The sequence below is a fragment of the Anolis sagrei genome, chromosome Y, assembly GCF_037176765.1.
Source record: "Anolis sagrei isolate rAnoSag1 chromosome Y, rAnoSag1.mat, whole genome shotgun sequence".
NCBI lineage: Eukaryota > Metazoa > Chordata > Lepidosauria > Squamata > Dactyloidae > Anolis > Anolis sagrei.
The window spans coordinates 73,950,782-73,968,737 of NC_090035.1; the positions used below are offsets into that span (position 1 = coordinate 73,950,782).

The 17,956-nt window shown below is 41.7% G+C and overlaps 1 protein-coding gene across 1 annotated transcript in view; it reads left to right on the forward strand.

Moving 5' to 3' along the window:
- The window catches only part of LOC137095049 (alpha-soluble NSF attachment protein), a 33,016-nt gene extending 16,602 nt beyond the window's left edge, over positions 1-16,414 (forward strand). Inside the window, exons 4-11 of the mRNA XM_067461230.1 lie at positions 4,171-4,217; positions 5,540-5,617; positions 7,630-7,685; positions 11,090-11,174; positions 11,979-12,083; positions 13,180-13,248; positions 14,010-14,060; positions 14,754-16,414. Of these exons, the coding sequence (XP_067317331.1) occupies positions 4,171-4,217; positions 5,540-5,617; positions 7,630-7,685; positions 11,090-11,174; positions 11,979-12,083; positions 13,180-13,248; positions 14,010-14,060; positions 14,754-14,855 (593 nt within the window). The 3' untranslated portion in view covers positions 14,856-16,414. The remainder of the gene's footprint in view (positions 1-4,170; positions 4,218-5,539; positions 5,618-7,629; positions 7,686-11,089; positions 11,175-11,978; positions 12,084-13,179; positions 13,249-14,009; positions 14,061-14,753) is intronic.
- The last annotated feature ends 1,542 nt before the right edge of the window (positions 16,415-17,956 follow it).

The window sequence follows — 17,956 nt, forward strand, 5'->3', positions numbered from 1 at the left end:
AGTGAAACTGAACACAAGCAGCTGTATTAGTCTTTGTTGTATGTTGATACTTGCTAAATGCTGTTTTCTAAACGCTTCCACACTTTCTCTGAATATGCAAGTCGCGTAGGCTTTTGAAGGGCAAAAGCTATGATGCCAGCTGGCTTCATTTCATTACAAACTGAGATATTCTGCTTTCATTGGAAATCTCAGTAGTCTGCAGCATTGCATAAGAGATTCAAGTTAACTAATCTTCCCAACTCTGACCTTACAGATGTGAAATGTATAACTCAAGTCCTGATTTAAATGTCTCTGTATTCAGGCCTCATCTTAGGGAGTTCCCATTCAATAAAACCCATAAGAACCAATCTTCTGTACAATTTAATGTAAAGTAATGAGAATAACACCAAAGCCTTAAACTTCATTAAAGTGTGTGTGATATTTATTGATCAGAAAACTTCAGATTTGGGGGGATTACAATTCTAAAGTGATTTTACTTTGCCTTGACTACATAAACTGGTTATTCTGTGTGCTGTGACTTTTCCAAGTACTTTTAAGGCAAAATATGATTTTAAGTAATGTTCAAGTCTCCCTTCTTAACTATTGAAGGCAGTGGTTTTGGGAGGGTTCTTTAGTTGTTTTCCTGGAATGTCGACTGTAGAGCCTTTGCGCCTGTGTTGTCTTTGGGTCAAAGATGTACTTTGCCTCCTTACCCAAGAGTTTGTATGCCAGATTTCTGACATTTGTTAACAAAAGCGACTAGCAAATAAGCGTGAGGCAGAGAACAAGGAGGAGATAGTCTTCTCCTGCAGTTGTCTTGCCTCTGCCAGTAGTTTCTGGAGAAAAGATGATAAAGTAACCTGAGGAGAAAACAAATTTAATCCTCTACAGGGATTTGCTTAATCTTTTGGAGATTTGCATTCTGATTATTGGCTGTGGTAGCTGAGCTAAAGAGTGAGCCTCGTCCTTGTCACTGCAGTGATGGAGGCAGAGCATTGGGAGAGGGTTAGACTTGGGCCCAAATCACTGTTAATGAAAAGATTTATAGTTTTTGATTTTCCGAAAACGGAAAGGGGAAGAGAGAGACAAAAAGATCAGTGAAACAGATTTTTGAGAGACTATATTTTCGTAAAAAGTTAAGTCCACAAAATACTTGAGGCAGGAGGATCTGTGTCATTTTTTCTCCCCGGCAGAAGAAGCTTCCTCCATTTTTTTCTTGGAAAAGTTACCTCCTCCTCCAGAGAGGGCCCTGGGAACTCGATTTCCCAGTGGCACTTGCATGGGGTGGGAGTTGAAGTTTTTCTTTCTGTGTGTCTCTCAGTCAATAAAAAGCCCAGTGGTGTCCATGCTCTGATTGGCTGAGAATGGACACAATTAGTGACGACAATTCCCAAATGTTTTGGTTAAAACTTAAAACAATTCTTTAAAAAATCAGTAGATTGGTGAATTGTTTTGAAACTTGGAAGGCCTTCCAAGGGTCTACAACTGAGGTAGGCTTCATGCAGATAGACCTTAAAATGGCTGCGGATTGAGCCTTTAAAGTTTCCCATTGTAGCCAATGGACCGAATCTCTGCCAAATGAAACGGAAAACACCCCTTCCCTTTCAGGTAACTTTATGGTAAATGAAATGAGGGTTCAGATGGAAACAGACCTGAAACCAGCATGCCTTTTGGCCTGAATGCACATGCTTAGAGAGGGTCAAGAATGAACGCTAGCACTGCATTTTGTAATAGCATTAAAAGGTCATTATATTATTGAACTTTTGCTTTAATTTGCAGAGAAGATAGTTTTCCATTCTGCCAATGGCAGAACAGATAGTGGAAATCACCCCTATCCATTCTTCCAGTGTGTGTCAGCGATAGAATCATAGAATTGGAACGAGACCACATAGGCCATCCAGTCCTACAGCCTGCCATGCAGACAATGCACAATAAAACTACCTCCAACAGATGGCCTTCCAGCCTCTGTTAAAAAGCTTCCAGAGGGCTTCCACCACACTCTGAAGCATCGAGTTCCACTGTTAAACAGCTCTTATGGTCAGGAGGTTCTGATGGAGTCTTCTTCCTGTAATTTAAACCCATTGCTCCAAGTCCTAGTCTCCAGGGCAGCAGAAAACAAGCCTTCTCCCTCTTCCTTATGACAGCCTTTCAGATATTTAAACATGGTGATCATGTCTCCTCTCAACCTTCTCTTCTGCAGACTGAACAGAACCAGCAGTTTAAGCTGCTCTTCATAGGGATTGGTGGTCTCCAGACCTTTAATCATTTTAATCACCTTCCTCTGGACACAATCCAGCTTGTTAATATCCCCCTTAAATTGTGGTGCCCAGAATTGGACACAGTATTCCAGCTGAGGTTGGACCACAGCAGAAAAGAGGGCCACTGTGAATTCCCTTGACCTAGATGTTCAGAAATGCATTTGTGTTTCTTGTACTATCTTTTTATGCTTTCCTGAATTTAGTGTGAGGGTTATTTATTTATCGTATCAGGAGCAAACCAAGGGTACAGTTGTGATGTATTTAAAAAACACAAAGTGTAAAAACTTGGCATTATATTAAATGTCCTTTGATTAGTAGCTGGCCACTTGGAGCATCTCTGGTGTTGCTATAAGGAGCTCCTCCATTGTGCATGTGGCAGGGCTCAGATGGCATTGTAGTAGGTGGTCTATAGTTTGCTCTTCTTCACACTTGCATATCGTGAACTCCACTTTGTGGCCCCATTTCTTAAAGTTGGCTGTGTGAGGGTGGCATATAAATATGAGGGTTGAATGAAAAGTAATGCCTCCACCTTCGTTACTTGGGTTTGGATGGGAATATTTTAATAAATCAAACACAGAAATAATCCTTAGAATGTGCTCTTTAACTATCACTATTCACTTTTCCACATAATCACCAGACAATTGGATACATTTCTGCCAATGATAAACAAGGTTTCTGAAGCTGTCACAGAAGAAGTCTGTGTGCTTTCATTTCAGACATCAGCATTCTGGGTACCTACTGTGCACAGATCTTCTGATAGCCAAGCAAAGCATTAATGTGACCCACACTTCTTGAGAAATGTAGATTATGCTTGAAATTTGGGGTGACACCTTCTGCTCTCAATAATTCAATGACTGCACATTGCTTAAGTCGCATTGACTGACCATCTGCGCAGGGTTCCATACTTCGCACTTTAACCACACAACCGTTCAATGCTAAGGCTTCCTGCCAAAATGGAACTGTAGAGGAGAGTCTACTGAACTAGCCAGTACCTGCCGCATATCAGTACTGCCATCTGTTGAGTTACAAAGGTGGAGGCATTACTTTTCAGTCAACCCTCGTAGACACATGAAACAGAAGGTTGGGTTGCTCAAAGGGTTGTTGGTAGAGCAGGGAGTGATAACTCACTGGGATGAAGTATTATTGTGTTGAACAATTAAAGTTACTTCCAAGCTTTTGGTTCTAATTCTAAAGCTGACATCAGTGGCTTCCATTAAAATGACTGGTGCTGCAGTTCTTTAGTAGGCCACATGGGGGCAACATAGGAATCAATTTTCTTGATATGGGATCAGTGGCTGCTGCTGTGTGCCTTCCAGTTGTTTCTGATTTATGATTAATAGAATAATAAAAGAATAGAGTTGGAATAGACCACATGGGACCGCATAGTCCAAACCCCTACCATGCAGGAAAAGCACAATCAAAGTACCCCTGACAGATGGCCATTCAGCCTCTGTTTAAAAGCTTCCAAGGAAGGAACATCCACCAAACTCCTAGGCAGAGAGTTCCGCTGCTGAACAACTCCTACAGTCAGGAAGTTCTTCCTAACACCATCACAGATGTTTCCCATTGCTTTCCTCTGAGGCTGAGAGAGTGTTACTTGCCCAAGATTGCATGACTCTTAAGTGGTCAGTTGCATTAGATAATCACTAAATTGTCCCCAGAGTAGGATCTGGCTGTAAAAGGTAGTTGCGCATAAATCTTTTCCTGTTGGAGAATACTGATTAATCAATTCTCAAACTCTGCTTGGTGTTCTCTTCCAATTTCTAGAAGATCTGCAGGCTTCAGCAGCTTTTCCTTAAGTGGCTATTGATCTTCATAGTAGGAATTGTGCTATAAATATACTCCCAAGTTTTGTCCCTTACATGGAGGTCATTATCAAATGGCATTATTTCTTCATTTTATCGTGTTTAAAGTGTCTTCTTTTTTTAAACAGAGGCCATTAACTGTCTCCTCAGATCTATTGAGATCTACACAGACATGGTAAGCTGATGCTGTATTGTGTGCAATTCAGAACTTGATTTTAGAGTTGGACTAATTTGTGTATTTTATTTTTGGGAGGGAATCTGACCTTTTGTGGAAAAGGCAGTCCTCTTGTGTAAAAAAATAGTATTTTTTCCAGGAAACACATTTTTTCTGTCCTGACAAACCACGTGTATCTCTGTGCAAATGAATTTATTTGAAATTTATATAAATAAAAATGTAATGTTCGTTTGTGGGATTAACGTAACTCAAAAATCACTGGATGAATTGACACTATATTTGGACACAAGACACCTCTCAGGCCAATGAGTGACCATCACTCATAAAAACACCAAAAAACACAGCAGAAGAGACTTTAAAAGCCAAAAAAACACATTACAATGAATGCGCAAAACCACATATATACACAGACACACATATTCACATATTCACACACATATACACATATACACACACACAAAATACATATACACAGACTGGGCCACAGCAACGTGTGGCAGGGGACGGTTAGTACACATATAAGCACAGAAATATACATATACACATTCACATATACATACAGACACACATATATATACGCAAGCACACAAATATACACATACAGTATACACACACATACATATACACCTACACACATATACACATACATACACACATATATGCATATACACAAGTACACACATATACGCAATATACATACACATATAAAACACAAATATACACACACACACATATATCAGACATAAACACATATATACACACACAAAACACATATACACAGACTGGGCCACAGCAGGGCGTGTCAGGGGACAGCTAGTTATAAATAAAGAATGAAAAATGGACAGAAAATTTGTATTTCCATGGAGCAAGGAGAAAAGTACTGAAATGTATTACATGCAGGAATGAAATTAATGAGGATTTATTTTACTATTCTTGACAGAAAAGCCTAACATTGAAGGGCATTAGTAGTTGTAACATTGGAGGGGCACACTTGTCCACCCCCCACATAAACAGTGTATTAATATAGAGTGACACATTGCTCCAGGTACTTAAATATAAAGCAGATTGCTTTTTTCTAAAAGAACCAAGAATGCATTGAAGCAGATAAGGCTAATCTCTAGTCTAGACTTCTTTTTTGTTAAAAAAAGGTAAATGCCACATATGCACGTACAAACATTTAAAGGTTCATCAAGCCTTCCTATCTTAAGGTGTGCTTAGAATTAAAATGCTTTTACAGGAGTATGAGGACTGTGTGCATGTACCTAGTTGTCCCTGGATGATTGTACTCATTTTACACCCTATTTGCCTTTCTCTTCTTTTAGGGCCGTTTCACTATCGCAGCCAAACACCACATAACAATAGCAGAGATCTACGAAACAGAGCTGGTAGACATTGAAAAGGTGTGTTGGGAAGAGATGTCTTCTGGGTCTTGTTTTCCTTGTGGTTCTCTCATTCAAGCAAGTCTTCTTGTGTGATCTACCCTACCCCTTCCTTTCTGTCTTCTCCCCAGAACAAAGTGGATGTTGGGATCATAATATGACGGTGGAGAGGCTCTAAGTCAGGCATGGGCAACCCAGGAGGGAGGGGGTTCTCCCCAAGTCCCCTCCCTGCCCTTTTCTCCCCTTCCTCTTCTCTTTCGGAAACAGAAAGTGATGGAAAGATAAGGAAACATTTGGATCCCAAAAGGGTTGGCCTTGGTCAGGATAAGATGGTGGATGGGAGAGAAAAAGTGTATCCATTTGACCCCATATTGCCTACTCTTTATATAGAATCCTAGAACTGGAAGAGACCCCGAAGGGCCGTCCAGTCCAACCCCCTAGAATCATCGAATCAAAGAGTTGGAAGAGACCTCATGGGCCATCCAGTCCAACCCCCTGCCAAGAAGCAGGAATATTGCATTCAAATCACCTCTGACAGATGGCCATCAGGCCTCTGTTTAAAAGCTTCAAAAGAAGGAGCCTCCACCACACTCCGGGGCAGAGAGTTCCACTGCTGAACAGCTCTCACAGTCAGGAAGTTCTTCCTCATGTTCAGATGGAATCTCCTTTCTTGTAGATTGAAGCCATTGCTCCGCGTCCTAGTCTCCAGGGAAGCAGAAAACAAGCTTGCTCCCTCCCTGTGACTTCCTCTCACATGTGCCTGCCATGCAAGAAGGCACAATCAAAGCACTCCCGACAGACAGCCTCTGCGGAAAAGCCTCCAGAGGAGGAGACTCCACCACACTCCCCGGCAGCCTATCTTATTGTCCAACTTCTCTTCCTTTCATGAAGTTCTTCCTAATCTTTTCAGTCAAATCTCTTTCCCTGCCATTTGAAACCATTGCTCCCTTGTGCCCTGGTTTCTAGAGCAGCAGAAAATCAATTTTCTGCCTCCTCCTCAATGGGACAGCATTTTAGATCTAGAAACATGGTTCTCATGTTTTCTCTCTAATATAATAGTAGTAGTACTAGTAGTAGTAGTAATAATAATAATAATAATAATAATAATAATACTGTATTTATAACTCGTCCTATCTCCCCAAGGGGACTCTTCCTTCTCTTTCCCAGAAAGGGGGAAGAGAAGGAAGGGATGGAGGGAGGAGAAAGAGAAGGAAGACAAAAGGGAAGGAAGGAGAAAGAGGGAGAGAGGAAAGGAGTGAGGAAAGAGGGAAGGAAGGATGAAAGGGATGGAAGGAGGAAGGGAGAAAAAGGGAAGGAGGAAGGAAAGATGGAAGGAAGGAGGGATATGATGCAGAGATAGAGGAGGCCTTGAGAAAAGAGCCCAAGGGGCCGCATCTGGCCCCCAGGCCTAGGTTTACCCATTCCTGCTCTAAGAGCTAGTTAAGAATAAGGATTCCTTTTGAATTTTGGATTTGTGTTCAGATTTTTGGTGCTTTACACCTTTACAAATTGACAACTTCATATCTGTCAATTTGATAAGCTGGTCCTAATTTCAGGAATGGCTAGAAGAAGAAATCTGAAGGGTTGCCTTCCTCTCACCATTGCACATTCAATCAGAAAGGAGGTGAAGAGAGCTTTCCTAAACTGCTGTCACTATTAATTAAATCCCACTTTGCATTATATTTACAGATAACAGTTTAAAAACACAGGTAAAATAACATTTCAACTTTCACTGTAGTGAAAAAAACAATTCAACTAGAGCCCAAATGCATTTTCACAGACTTTTTTGTTTAGTGGAATTCTTCCCTTTCAGCTGTTTTATGAAATACACATGATCTAGCAGTGTGCGAGTGTGCTGGGTCAGCAAACATCCCAACACATTTGGTGAGGTAATGGACATTTTGTCCAGGCTACACACACTCTATGGCTGACCACTGGAGTGCAAATGCAGGTCAAATGTGCCTTTGCTTTGAACCCAAAGCTTTTGTGTTTGATGTCATCACCTCACCCTTCTTTTTCTGCTTCCTTTACAGGCAATAGCTCATTATGAACAAGCTGCAGATTACTATAAAGGTGAAGAATCTAATAGGTAATTGGAGAGTTATTATTCCTGTTCTCTTTTTAAACTGTTTCTTCCAAGCAGAGGAAAACACTGCTGTATGTGACTCCACTCTTGCATTTCTGATAGAGCTTAGGTTAGAAGGTGATGCCAGAAAATTGCTATTCCTGTAGGATTTAGTGGATCATGTGATTTTTGGATCATGTGGTTTTAATATTTATATTAAGATGGTTTTAATGCCTTGTTTTCATGTTTAAATGTAATTTATGTCTCATGTTTAATGATTTCAATTTATAGTAATATGTTAGTATTTAATTATTATGATTTTTCTTTTTACATATATGTTGACATTGAATTTTTGCCATTGTTATGTTGTAAACCTTCTTGAGCCCCCCCCCCCCCCCGGTGGGGTGAGAAGGGCGGTATATAAATATAGTAAATAAATAATAGTGCATGAGACACTATCTTTGCTAGGAAGGGTGGTTCAGGGATCTAAAGGAAGGGCTCTTTAGTGTGGTGTTTGGTCTTCTTTCTTCTAATTGTGTAAGGCAGTGGGTCCCCATGATGGGTACCTGATGGCAGTGATGGATTTGGGAAGAGTTCAGGAAATTCCACCTGAACATGAGGAAGAACTTCCTAACTGTGAGAGTTGTTCAGCAGTGGAACACTTTGCCCCGGAGTGTGGTGGAGGCTTCTTCTCTGGAGGCTTTTAAACAGAGGCTGGTTGGGAGTGCTTTGAATGCTATTTTCCTGCTTCTTGGCAGGGAGTTGGACTGGATGACCCATAAGGTCTCTTCCAACTCTGATTCCATAAGAGTGGATGAAGCAACCTAGTCTAGACCAGGCAGAGGAGTTTATCAGAATCTAATTGATTTGGGAGTTGGTGACTCTCCCTGTTCTGGCAAGGTTAAAAAATACACTTGGACTTAAATACTTTATGCCTTGGTCAGGAGTGCTTCTTCTCTACTGAAATTAATGTCTCAGCATAGCAGTTATTGCTGCTCCTACCTGGCTAAGATAGTCATATTAAACTTTGGTAATTCTATGCTACACTACAGTAATGCCTTGACTGTGTAGCTGCTTTTGAAGGTAGTTCTGAAATGTTGATTACTTCAGAACATGGTATCCTGATTCAAGATCAAGTGAACTGCTTAGAGCAGTGGTTCGCAACCTGTGGGTCCACAGATGTTTTGGTTTTCAACTCCCAGAAATCCTAACAGCTGGTAAACTGGCTGGGATTTCTGGGAGTTGTAGGCCAAAACAGCTGGAGACCCACAGGTTGAGAACCACTATCTTAGAGCATGAAACACTTGTGTTAATTGATCTCCACTGATTCTGAGTTTGTTCCAGAACAAATAGAGGATTTGGAAGACCTTTCCATATAGACAATTGGACAATTTCCAATAGAATGCCTCCTCCATCCATTGAGGATAGCTTTCTCAGGATTTATTATTGTCAGATGTTGAATTGATGACTATGAGAGGGAGGTTTATTTATCTATTGACATTCTCATGGTAAAAGTTCATTATCTCCAGAGTGAGCCCTTGGATTTTTATTTTTCAACAGCTTGGACACAAGCCACTGTGGTCCAGCGTGTGTCTTGTTTTATGAACCGGTAGCTGCAGTTTGGAGACATTTCTGATCACACATTATAATTACCTTTTAAATGAGTTGTGTTCAGTGTTTAGCCATTTTTATTCCCTAGAATCAACTTGTCAAATGAATTGTGAATTGGTAAAAGTGAGGAAATGTTGCCTCTCATTAGCACATAAATGGCCAATTTAGAATATAATGTAGTCTTGTTGGTCCCTCAAATATCTTCTCAATTCAGGAATCGATTCAAATTTCTTTCTTGGCTGCCTAAAAGTAACTTCTACTCATTCTTGGTTAGGGTCAGTTTACAAAGATAGCTCCATTCAGATACAGCTGGGCAGTCTTTTATTTCTCTAGAACAGCGTTTCTCAACCTGGGGGTTGGAAGGTTTCAGGGGGGTTGCCAAAGACCATCAGAAAACATATATTTCTGATGGTCTTAGGAACCCCTTTGGCAGAGAAGGCTGAAGATCTCTCTGCCTGTTCTTCTCTTCCTTTTTGGAAACAGATGGCAAATCCTCCCACCAAAAGTCCTCCTCCACTGTGATTGGCTGGCCTCTCAGCAATGGGGAGGGCTGTTTCTAAGACTCCAAGCAGGGAGGGGAGAGCAAGCGTACTTGGCGCATGGTGCACATGTGCGGGCAAGGTAGAGCATGCGAGGCAGGAGGGAGGCTTGCGCCAGCGAGTCCCTCCAAGGCATGAAGGTTCTGTGTGGAAAGTTTGACCCAATTCTATCATTGGTGGGGTTCAGAATGCTCTTTGATTATGTGAACTATAAATCCCAGTAACTACAACTCCCAAATGTCAATGTCTATTTTCCCCAAACTCAACCAGGGTTCACATTTGGGCATATTGAGCATTTGCACCAAGTTTGATCCAGATCTATCATTGTTTGAGTCCACAGTGCTCTCTGGATGTAGGTGAACTACAACTCCAGAACTCAAGGTCAATGTCTACCAAACCTTTCCAGTATCTTCTCTCGATTGAGGGAGTTCTGTGTGCCAAGTTTGGTTCAGTTGCATCACTGGTGGAGTTCAGAATGCTCTTTGATTTTAGGTTAACTATAAATCCCAGCAACTACAATTCCTAAATGACAAAATTAATCCCCAACCCCACTAGTATTCAAATTTGGGCGTATCGGGTATTTGTGTCAAATTTGGTCCAGTGAATGAAAACACATCCTGCATATCAGATATTTACATGATGATTCATGACAGTAGCAAAATTACAGTTATGAAGTAGCAACAAAAATAATGTTATGGTTGGAGGTAAACACGAGGAACTGTATTAAAGGATTGTGACATTAGGAAGGTTGAGAAACAGTGGTCTAAAATATGAATCATTACCTCTCCTTTTTCAAAAAGTACAGTGGTCTGTTGCAGGACACCTGAGTAGAAAGACAAAAGTTCTGCCTAAGGCAAACCTGCCCATGATAGTTGTAAAGATGGGTGAAATGAAATGATTTGATTTATTTTTCTTCATTTGCTTACAAAGAGGACAGGACAGTTCAATTTTGTTGCCTGCTTGATATTTCAAGGCAGGCTTTTGATCAGAACCCAGCGTGGGCAGCTTCGTTAGCGCTGAGAATCATGCTGAAAATAAAGAGTGTGAGTCAGGGGGCTGCATGTTTTAGTTACATAACGAGTGTGATGAGCAGGTTGCTTTGGTGAGCTTCACAAATGCTGTTGATGGCAGTGACAGCTTAGGCAGTTCCCAAGCCGATCCATCTTGGGGTCTTAGAGCCCACTGATGTTGCCATATAAGTGCATGGAGGGGCGGGTGAGGAGGGGGTAGTTCTTTCCTTTGTCCAGATGCCTCTAGCTCATCTTCCTCTTCCCGCAGCTCTGCTAACAAGTGTTTGCTGAAAGTGGCTACCTACGCAGCTCAGCTGGAGCAGTACCAGAAGGCCATTGAGATCTATGAGCAGGTCTGGTTATAAGCTATCTCCCACCCCCATCTTCCACAAACTCCTAGTTGAAATTTTAAACTACGGATAGCTCACTAATCATGTTTTCCTGCAGTATATGTAAATTAAATTATTGCCAGGGCTCCAGTCTGTCATAAAATCACATATCTGAGAGAAGGGGGTGATATTTTAGTATAGCTCGGTGACTTATATACCTTTTTTTTAAGAAAGGAAAGAGAAGTAACTCTCTTGTCTTCCTTGCTTCATTGTGTATACTGGGAGAGGTGTTTGAATTGTATTTGCAAGGACTTTGTAGTATCAGAAGGGCCATGTTAGTGGAAGAGAATGCCAATTGCTGCACCAATACTATGGGAACTGCAAGCAGAAAGCCTTCCCCAATAAACTTGAATGTAGTCTCCAGGTTGGAGCCTCGGTAGCACAGCAGATTAAACCGCTGATCTGCTGAACATGCTGACTGAAATTAGTGGTTCAAATCCAGGGAGTGGGGGTGAGCTCCCGCTGTTAGCCCCAGCTTCTACCAACCTAGCAGTTTGAAAACATGCACATGTGAGTAGATCAATAGGTACTGCTTTGGTGGGAAGGTAACAGTGCACCCTTCAGTAATGCTGGCCACATGACCTAGGAGGCATCCACGGATAATGCTGGCTCTTCAGCTTAGAAATGGAGAAGAGCACCCCCCCCCCCCCCCCAGAGTTAGACATGACTAGATTTAATGTCAAGGGGAAACCTTTACCTTTACTTAGTCTTCAGGTTTTGTTTAAATATGTAGCCACCATTGACATGATGCTTTTTGGCGTCTCTTAGGTGGGCACCAGTGCCATGGACAGTCCCCTGCTGAAGTACAGTGCAAAGGAGTACTTTTTCAAAGCGGCCCTCTGCCATTTCTGCATTGACATGCTCAACGCTAAGGTTTGGACAACTTTTGTATTTCTAAAGAAGTCAATAATTTGTTGCATCTCATATTATAGGGGTCTGCTTTTCCAAGAGCTTGTAGAATCTACTATCCAGATTAAATATGGGTTGTTTTAGGTTTTTTGGGGCTATATGGCCATGTTCTAGAGGCATTCTCTCCTGATGTTTCGCCTGAATCTATGGCAAGCATCCTCAGAGGTTGATTGCCATGGATGCTTGCCATAGATGCAGGCAAAACGTCATGAGAGAATGCCTCTAGAACATGGCCATATAGCCCCAGGAAACCTAAAACAACCCTGTGATTCTAGCCATGAAATCCTTCGACAATACAGATTAAAAATGTTCTTTAGGAACTGCTTGAACTCTTCTAGATATGTCCAGGATTTGGGGGGGAGGAGTGCAGCACTGCAGTTTTCTTGCATCATCCCAAACATAACCCTTTCCATTACCTTTCATGGGAGGAGGTAACAGCCACAATAGTGTGTTGTCTAAGGCTTTCAGTGCCAGAATCACTGTGTTGCTGTGAGTTTGAGGATGCCTGCCATAGATGTGAGTGAAACGTCAGGAGAGAATGCTTCTGGAACATGGCCATACAGCCTGGAAAACTCACAGCAAGCCAGCCACAATAGTGAATGGATAATAGAAGTTAGTAGAGTCTGAAGATTGAAATTCTGGATCGGAGCCTGAAGCCACTTAATTTTTTTTTAAATGTGAGAAAATGAGCAAAATGTTAGGTTGATATCATCAAGCCAGCACATAATGTTGGCAAATGAGCTATTCAGCATGCTGGAGCAGGACAATTGAGTTCTGTAATGTGTCAGGCATGTTAAGCAAAGTTTATTGATTAGTCCACTGACCGTATCAACATAAAAAACAAAAACAGAAACGTACACAAATAGACAATAATCACTATCCTAGGACTCCCATAATAGTGAACTAACATACATTCAAACTTGATTAAGTTAAAAGATAATTAAAAATATCATCATTAAAATGCCAAGGTAAAATTTCAAACCACAAAAATTAAAAATTTGATAGCCCCTTTTCTGGACTTTTAAAATTGGTTTTCTATTCTTTTTCTTCTCCAAATCAGTTGGCTATACAGAAATATGAAGAAATGTTCCCGGCTTTCTCAGACTCCAGAGAGTGCAAACTGGTTAAAGTGAGTAGCTTTTACTGGTCTTTTGAAGACCTCACTAGATATTGGCTAGCTAATTTCCCTTGTGACTTATGTGATTGAAAAGAGATTTTTGTCAGCCTTGGACTGTGCAAAGGATCCTTGTGTTTGTATAAAAACAAGAAAGCAATTGTGAACTGGAAGCAAGAGGCTATATGCTCAAACTACGGCAAAGGAAAAGGAATACTGACTAATGAAACAGTGTGATTGACAAATGGAATGGCCCTGGATTATGTTTTGGTTGGTGTGATTTTAATGTTTTTTTTTTAATAATTCATGTTTTAATTGTTTGGTTTTAATTGTAATTGTTTATTTGATAGATGTATGCATGGCATCAAGTTGCTGCCTGTTGTAAGCAACTCCAGGGTGAGAAAGGTGGGATATAAATATAGTAAACAAACAAACAAATAATGGATTTATGCAAGGGAGCATAGCTGTAGCTCATAAATATGAGGATTTCAAAAGGTACTGGGATTTGGCAGTACTTCCCTTGTCAAATTGTGTGTATGTTTCCCCCTTCTGGGCCTGTTCCTGGCATTAAATTTGGATCTTTCCCAGATCACATGATTAGAGCTCTTCAGTCTGGGTGCCTCTCCCGGCAATGAAGCACACATGCTAAAAGCATCTGTCTTTGGGAACTCTTCTGCCAATGATTAAAGGTCACAGAAGGATGCTGATGCAATCTGTCATCTTGCTGTGTTTGGGAACTGATCCTAAAAATCACTAATCTCCTTTCTCCTTCATAGAAATTGCTGGATGCTCATGAGGAACAGAACATTGATAGCTACACTGAATCAGTAAGTGTGCTTTGGCCGTTTCTAAAATGCCTATCGTGACCATTGCAAGGTGATGGGATATCTAGTATCTCTTAAATTTTAAGAATCCAGTGGGGCTAATCTGATCGGGAAGCTCTAATTTAAGAGATTAATTCCAAGATTGTGCATATTCTCTCTGGTTTCTATGTCCATGTGCTTTTTCATAAGAAGGATAACACTGCTTCAGATTTAAAGTGATGAGAAGAACAGCTAGAGTGAGAGTGAAGGAGATTGGCGTTCTGTGCTAATAACACAGAAATAGATTTGAGAACCAGCAGTTGGAGCAGGCATGGGCAAACTTGGGCCCTCCAGGTGTTTTGGACTTCAATTCCCATCATTCCTAACAGCCTCAGGCCCTTTCCTTTTCCCCCTCAGTCGCTTAAGCGGGGACATGAGAGAAGCTTCCCACAAGGATGATAAAAACATCAAATCATCCGGGTGTCCTTGCAGACAGCCAATTCTCTCACACCAGAAGTGACTTGAAGTTTCTCAGGTTGCTCCTGACACGACAAAAAAAAAGTGAGAGTCTATTGTAGTTTACAAGCAAGTTTGAAACGCTTTCCTAAAATGATTTCTTTATTGCAAACTAAAACTGAGCTAATTTCTTGTTCTAAAATTTCACTTTGACTGCAGTGTAGTTTACTTGTATTGTAATCCTTGTGTCTTCTTCCCCAGGTGAAGGAGTATGATTCTATCTCTCGCCTCGACCAGTGGCTCACTACCATGCTCCTGCGCATCAAGAAGACCATACAGGGTGAAGAGGAGGACCTGCGCTAAGCCCTGCCCGAACCCGCCCTCTGCCCCTCATCGGCAGAATCCTGCATGGATCCGCTCTGGTGGGGAGGAGAGGGGCCTCGCCCCAAAGGAACTGGACTTGAATGGCAAAATTGTTTATTATCGCTACCTTTCTCATAACCCCTCTCCCTGCCACCACATCTTTGTACCGCAGAAGACAGGGCAGGGGAGTGTCAGTTGTGGACTAGCTCTGACCGGAGAGAGATGAAGGCTGTAACATGAAGTTTCTCCATTTTCGTTGCCTCATTTTCCCCTTCTCAGATCAGCGTGTATCGCTTTGTGAGCCGGTGTTTACATCCTTCTAATAACTTAACACTTGTATGGCTTTAGCAGGTTCAGATGATAGCACCAGCTTCTCCATCACCACAACAGTCTTGTTGAGATGGGACAAGACTTCTTTGTCGTAGGTCCCTGGCCACATTCCTTTTCCTCTGTCTACATCTCTCAGAATTGTCCCGATCTGTCTCCCGCAGTCAAAAATAGCAGAACTGGGTCATGAGGTCATCCTGTTTTCCTGAATGTGTCAGATATCTGTCCTGCAAAAGAGGAGCATTGCTTTCCCTTCTAAAGAGCCTGTCAGAGCTGGTTCTTTCACGGAGGCTGGCTCCCCACTGCCCTTTCAAGTTCTTGCATCGATCTGAGAACTCCCCGACATTCTTGCTCGGTACTTGGCCTATGTGCAATATCTGCTTCTCTTCCTGACTTCCAAGAAGCTTTCCTTGCACCTCCGATGTGTACCATTTTCAGATTAGGTAGGAAGATGTCACCCAGCTCTTTCCCTGGAGTCACTCATCCCCATACAATGTATGTGAATATGGGGCTCATAATCTATACCTATTGCCAGCCACTAGAGGATGCTGGATGTTCGTTCTCCCGCTTGCCTGTCTGTGGCGAGAGGCAGACTAATCTAGAACCATGCAGCAGGTAGCCAAAAACCTATTTAATGCTAGTAACTCTGTCCTGTGTGCCGGCCGTCTTGACTAACCACCATCTTGTCTTGCATGGTTCACTTTCAGACTTCGTTTGGAGATAGCATTTCTTCCGCCAATTGTTCCATGTTCTGTACACATTGTCACGAAGCTTTGCAGGATTATTTTCCCTTCCTTGTGTTGGCATAAAAAATAATAATCTTTATCATGTAGCCTGAGCACGAGTTGGAACTTCAGGAAGGGCGTTGTCATGTTAAATTTTTCTCAATCACATAAGCGAGTGGAGTTGGGGTTGGAATTAAGAAGAAGTGCTGCTCAAAGTGTCTCACCAGAAAGTAATGGAAAATAGCTTGCACTAAGCAACAGACAATTTAAATAAAACTTTGCATGGGTTGGGGAGGGGAATCTTAATGTTCACCTAACAGTAATCTCTTTAGCTTAAGTTCTTGTCTAAGCGACTTGCATGTTTTTAGATGTATCCTCCTTGCTGTTCTCCCAACCACCAGTGTTTCAGGACTAATCCCTCCACCTTCCCATCAACCCTTCTAAATTGTGGTTTTGCTTCTGAACACTGGCTGTGATTCTGTCTATAAACACAGTTGTATGCTTGAATCAGGCTGATTGTTTGTGTGGTCTTTAAAAAAAACACAACACCTGGTACGTCGTACATTTGGGCACCATTTGAATGGACATGATTCTCTATGTTAAAGCAATGCAGCTTACACACGCTGACCTTAACACAAAGCAAGCTCTGTGGTACCTGTACACAACGTAAGAGCTAAACTTGCATGTGTCTTTTTGGAAGCTGCCTTTTGCGGGACTGTGAATTTCCATCTTAACGGGAATGCCTCTAAGCTGGTTCTGAATGTCACAGTTTATACGGGAGAGGTGGATGAGCTCCCTCTATCAGCTCCAGCTTCACATGCGGGGACATGAGAGAAGCCTCCCACAAGGATGATGATAACATCAAATCATCCGGGCATCCCTGGGCAACGTCCTTGCAGACGGCCAATTCTCTCACACCAGAAGCAACTTGCAGTTTCTTAAGTCGCTCCTGACACGAAAAACAAACAAACATGTTCATGTCTGCTTTCATGGCTCTTAAGGTTAGTTAAAAGAGCAGCAGATCTCATTGTCTCACTTGATGATGCAGCAGGTTACACTGCTGAACTTGCTGACCAAAAGGTTGGCGATTCGAATCTGGGGAGCGGGGTGAGCTCCTGCTGTTAACCCCAGCTTCTGCCAACCTAACAGTTCGAAAACTTTCAAATGTGGGTAGATCAATAGGTACCGTTTCTGTGGAAAGGTAACAGTACTCCATGCAGTCATGCTGGCCACATAACCTTGGAGGTGTCTATGGACAACGCCAGCTCTTCAGTTTAGAAATGGAGATGAGCACCACCCGCCAAAGTCTGATACAACTAGGCTTAATGTCAAGGGAAACCTTTACCTTTATCTATGTGGAATGTAGAGCTAATACTGGCTCTAAAAAATACGGATTGCTAGAATGAATGCCATCTCTACATATTTAAAGTGTGTGCTTCAGAAGTGGAGGGAATATCGCAGAAGGGAGAAACCTATTACTCCAATCAAAATTCTTGTTCATATTGCGAGCACCCAAGTGCTATTGTCTGGTGGCAGGTTTAAACGATGTTTATTTACTATTTTATTTATTTACTATATTTGTATACCACTCTTCTCAGCCCTCGGGCGACTCAGAGTGGTTCATAATAGCAAAATTCAATGCTTAAAACATCATAAAACAGTTAAAAACAAAACAATAGCATTATAACAATTAAACATCATAACATCTCATTATCGTCTCATAGTTAAAATCAAGATCCAGTCTCATCATCCAATTGTTCCACATTCCTATGTTCGTTACCCTGTTGAACATAAACGTAATACTTAATGGTAATCTCTGTATTTTATATTATTTGGAAGATGGTACAGTAATATTTAAGATGAAAAGAAGTAAGTATGTCACCTAACAGGGGCCTCGGTGGTGCAATGGCAAGACAGCTGACCTAAAGGTCAGTGGTTTGAATCTGGGGAGCAGGGTGAGCTCCCGTCTGTCAGCTCCAGCTTCCCATGCAGGGTCATGAGAGAAGCCTCCCACAAGGATGGTAAAACATCAAAACATCCGGGCATCCC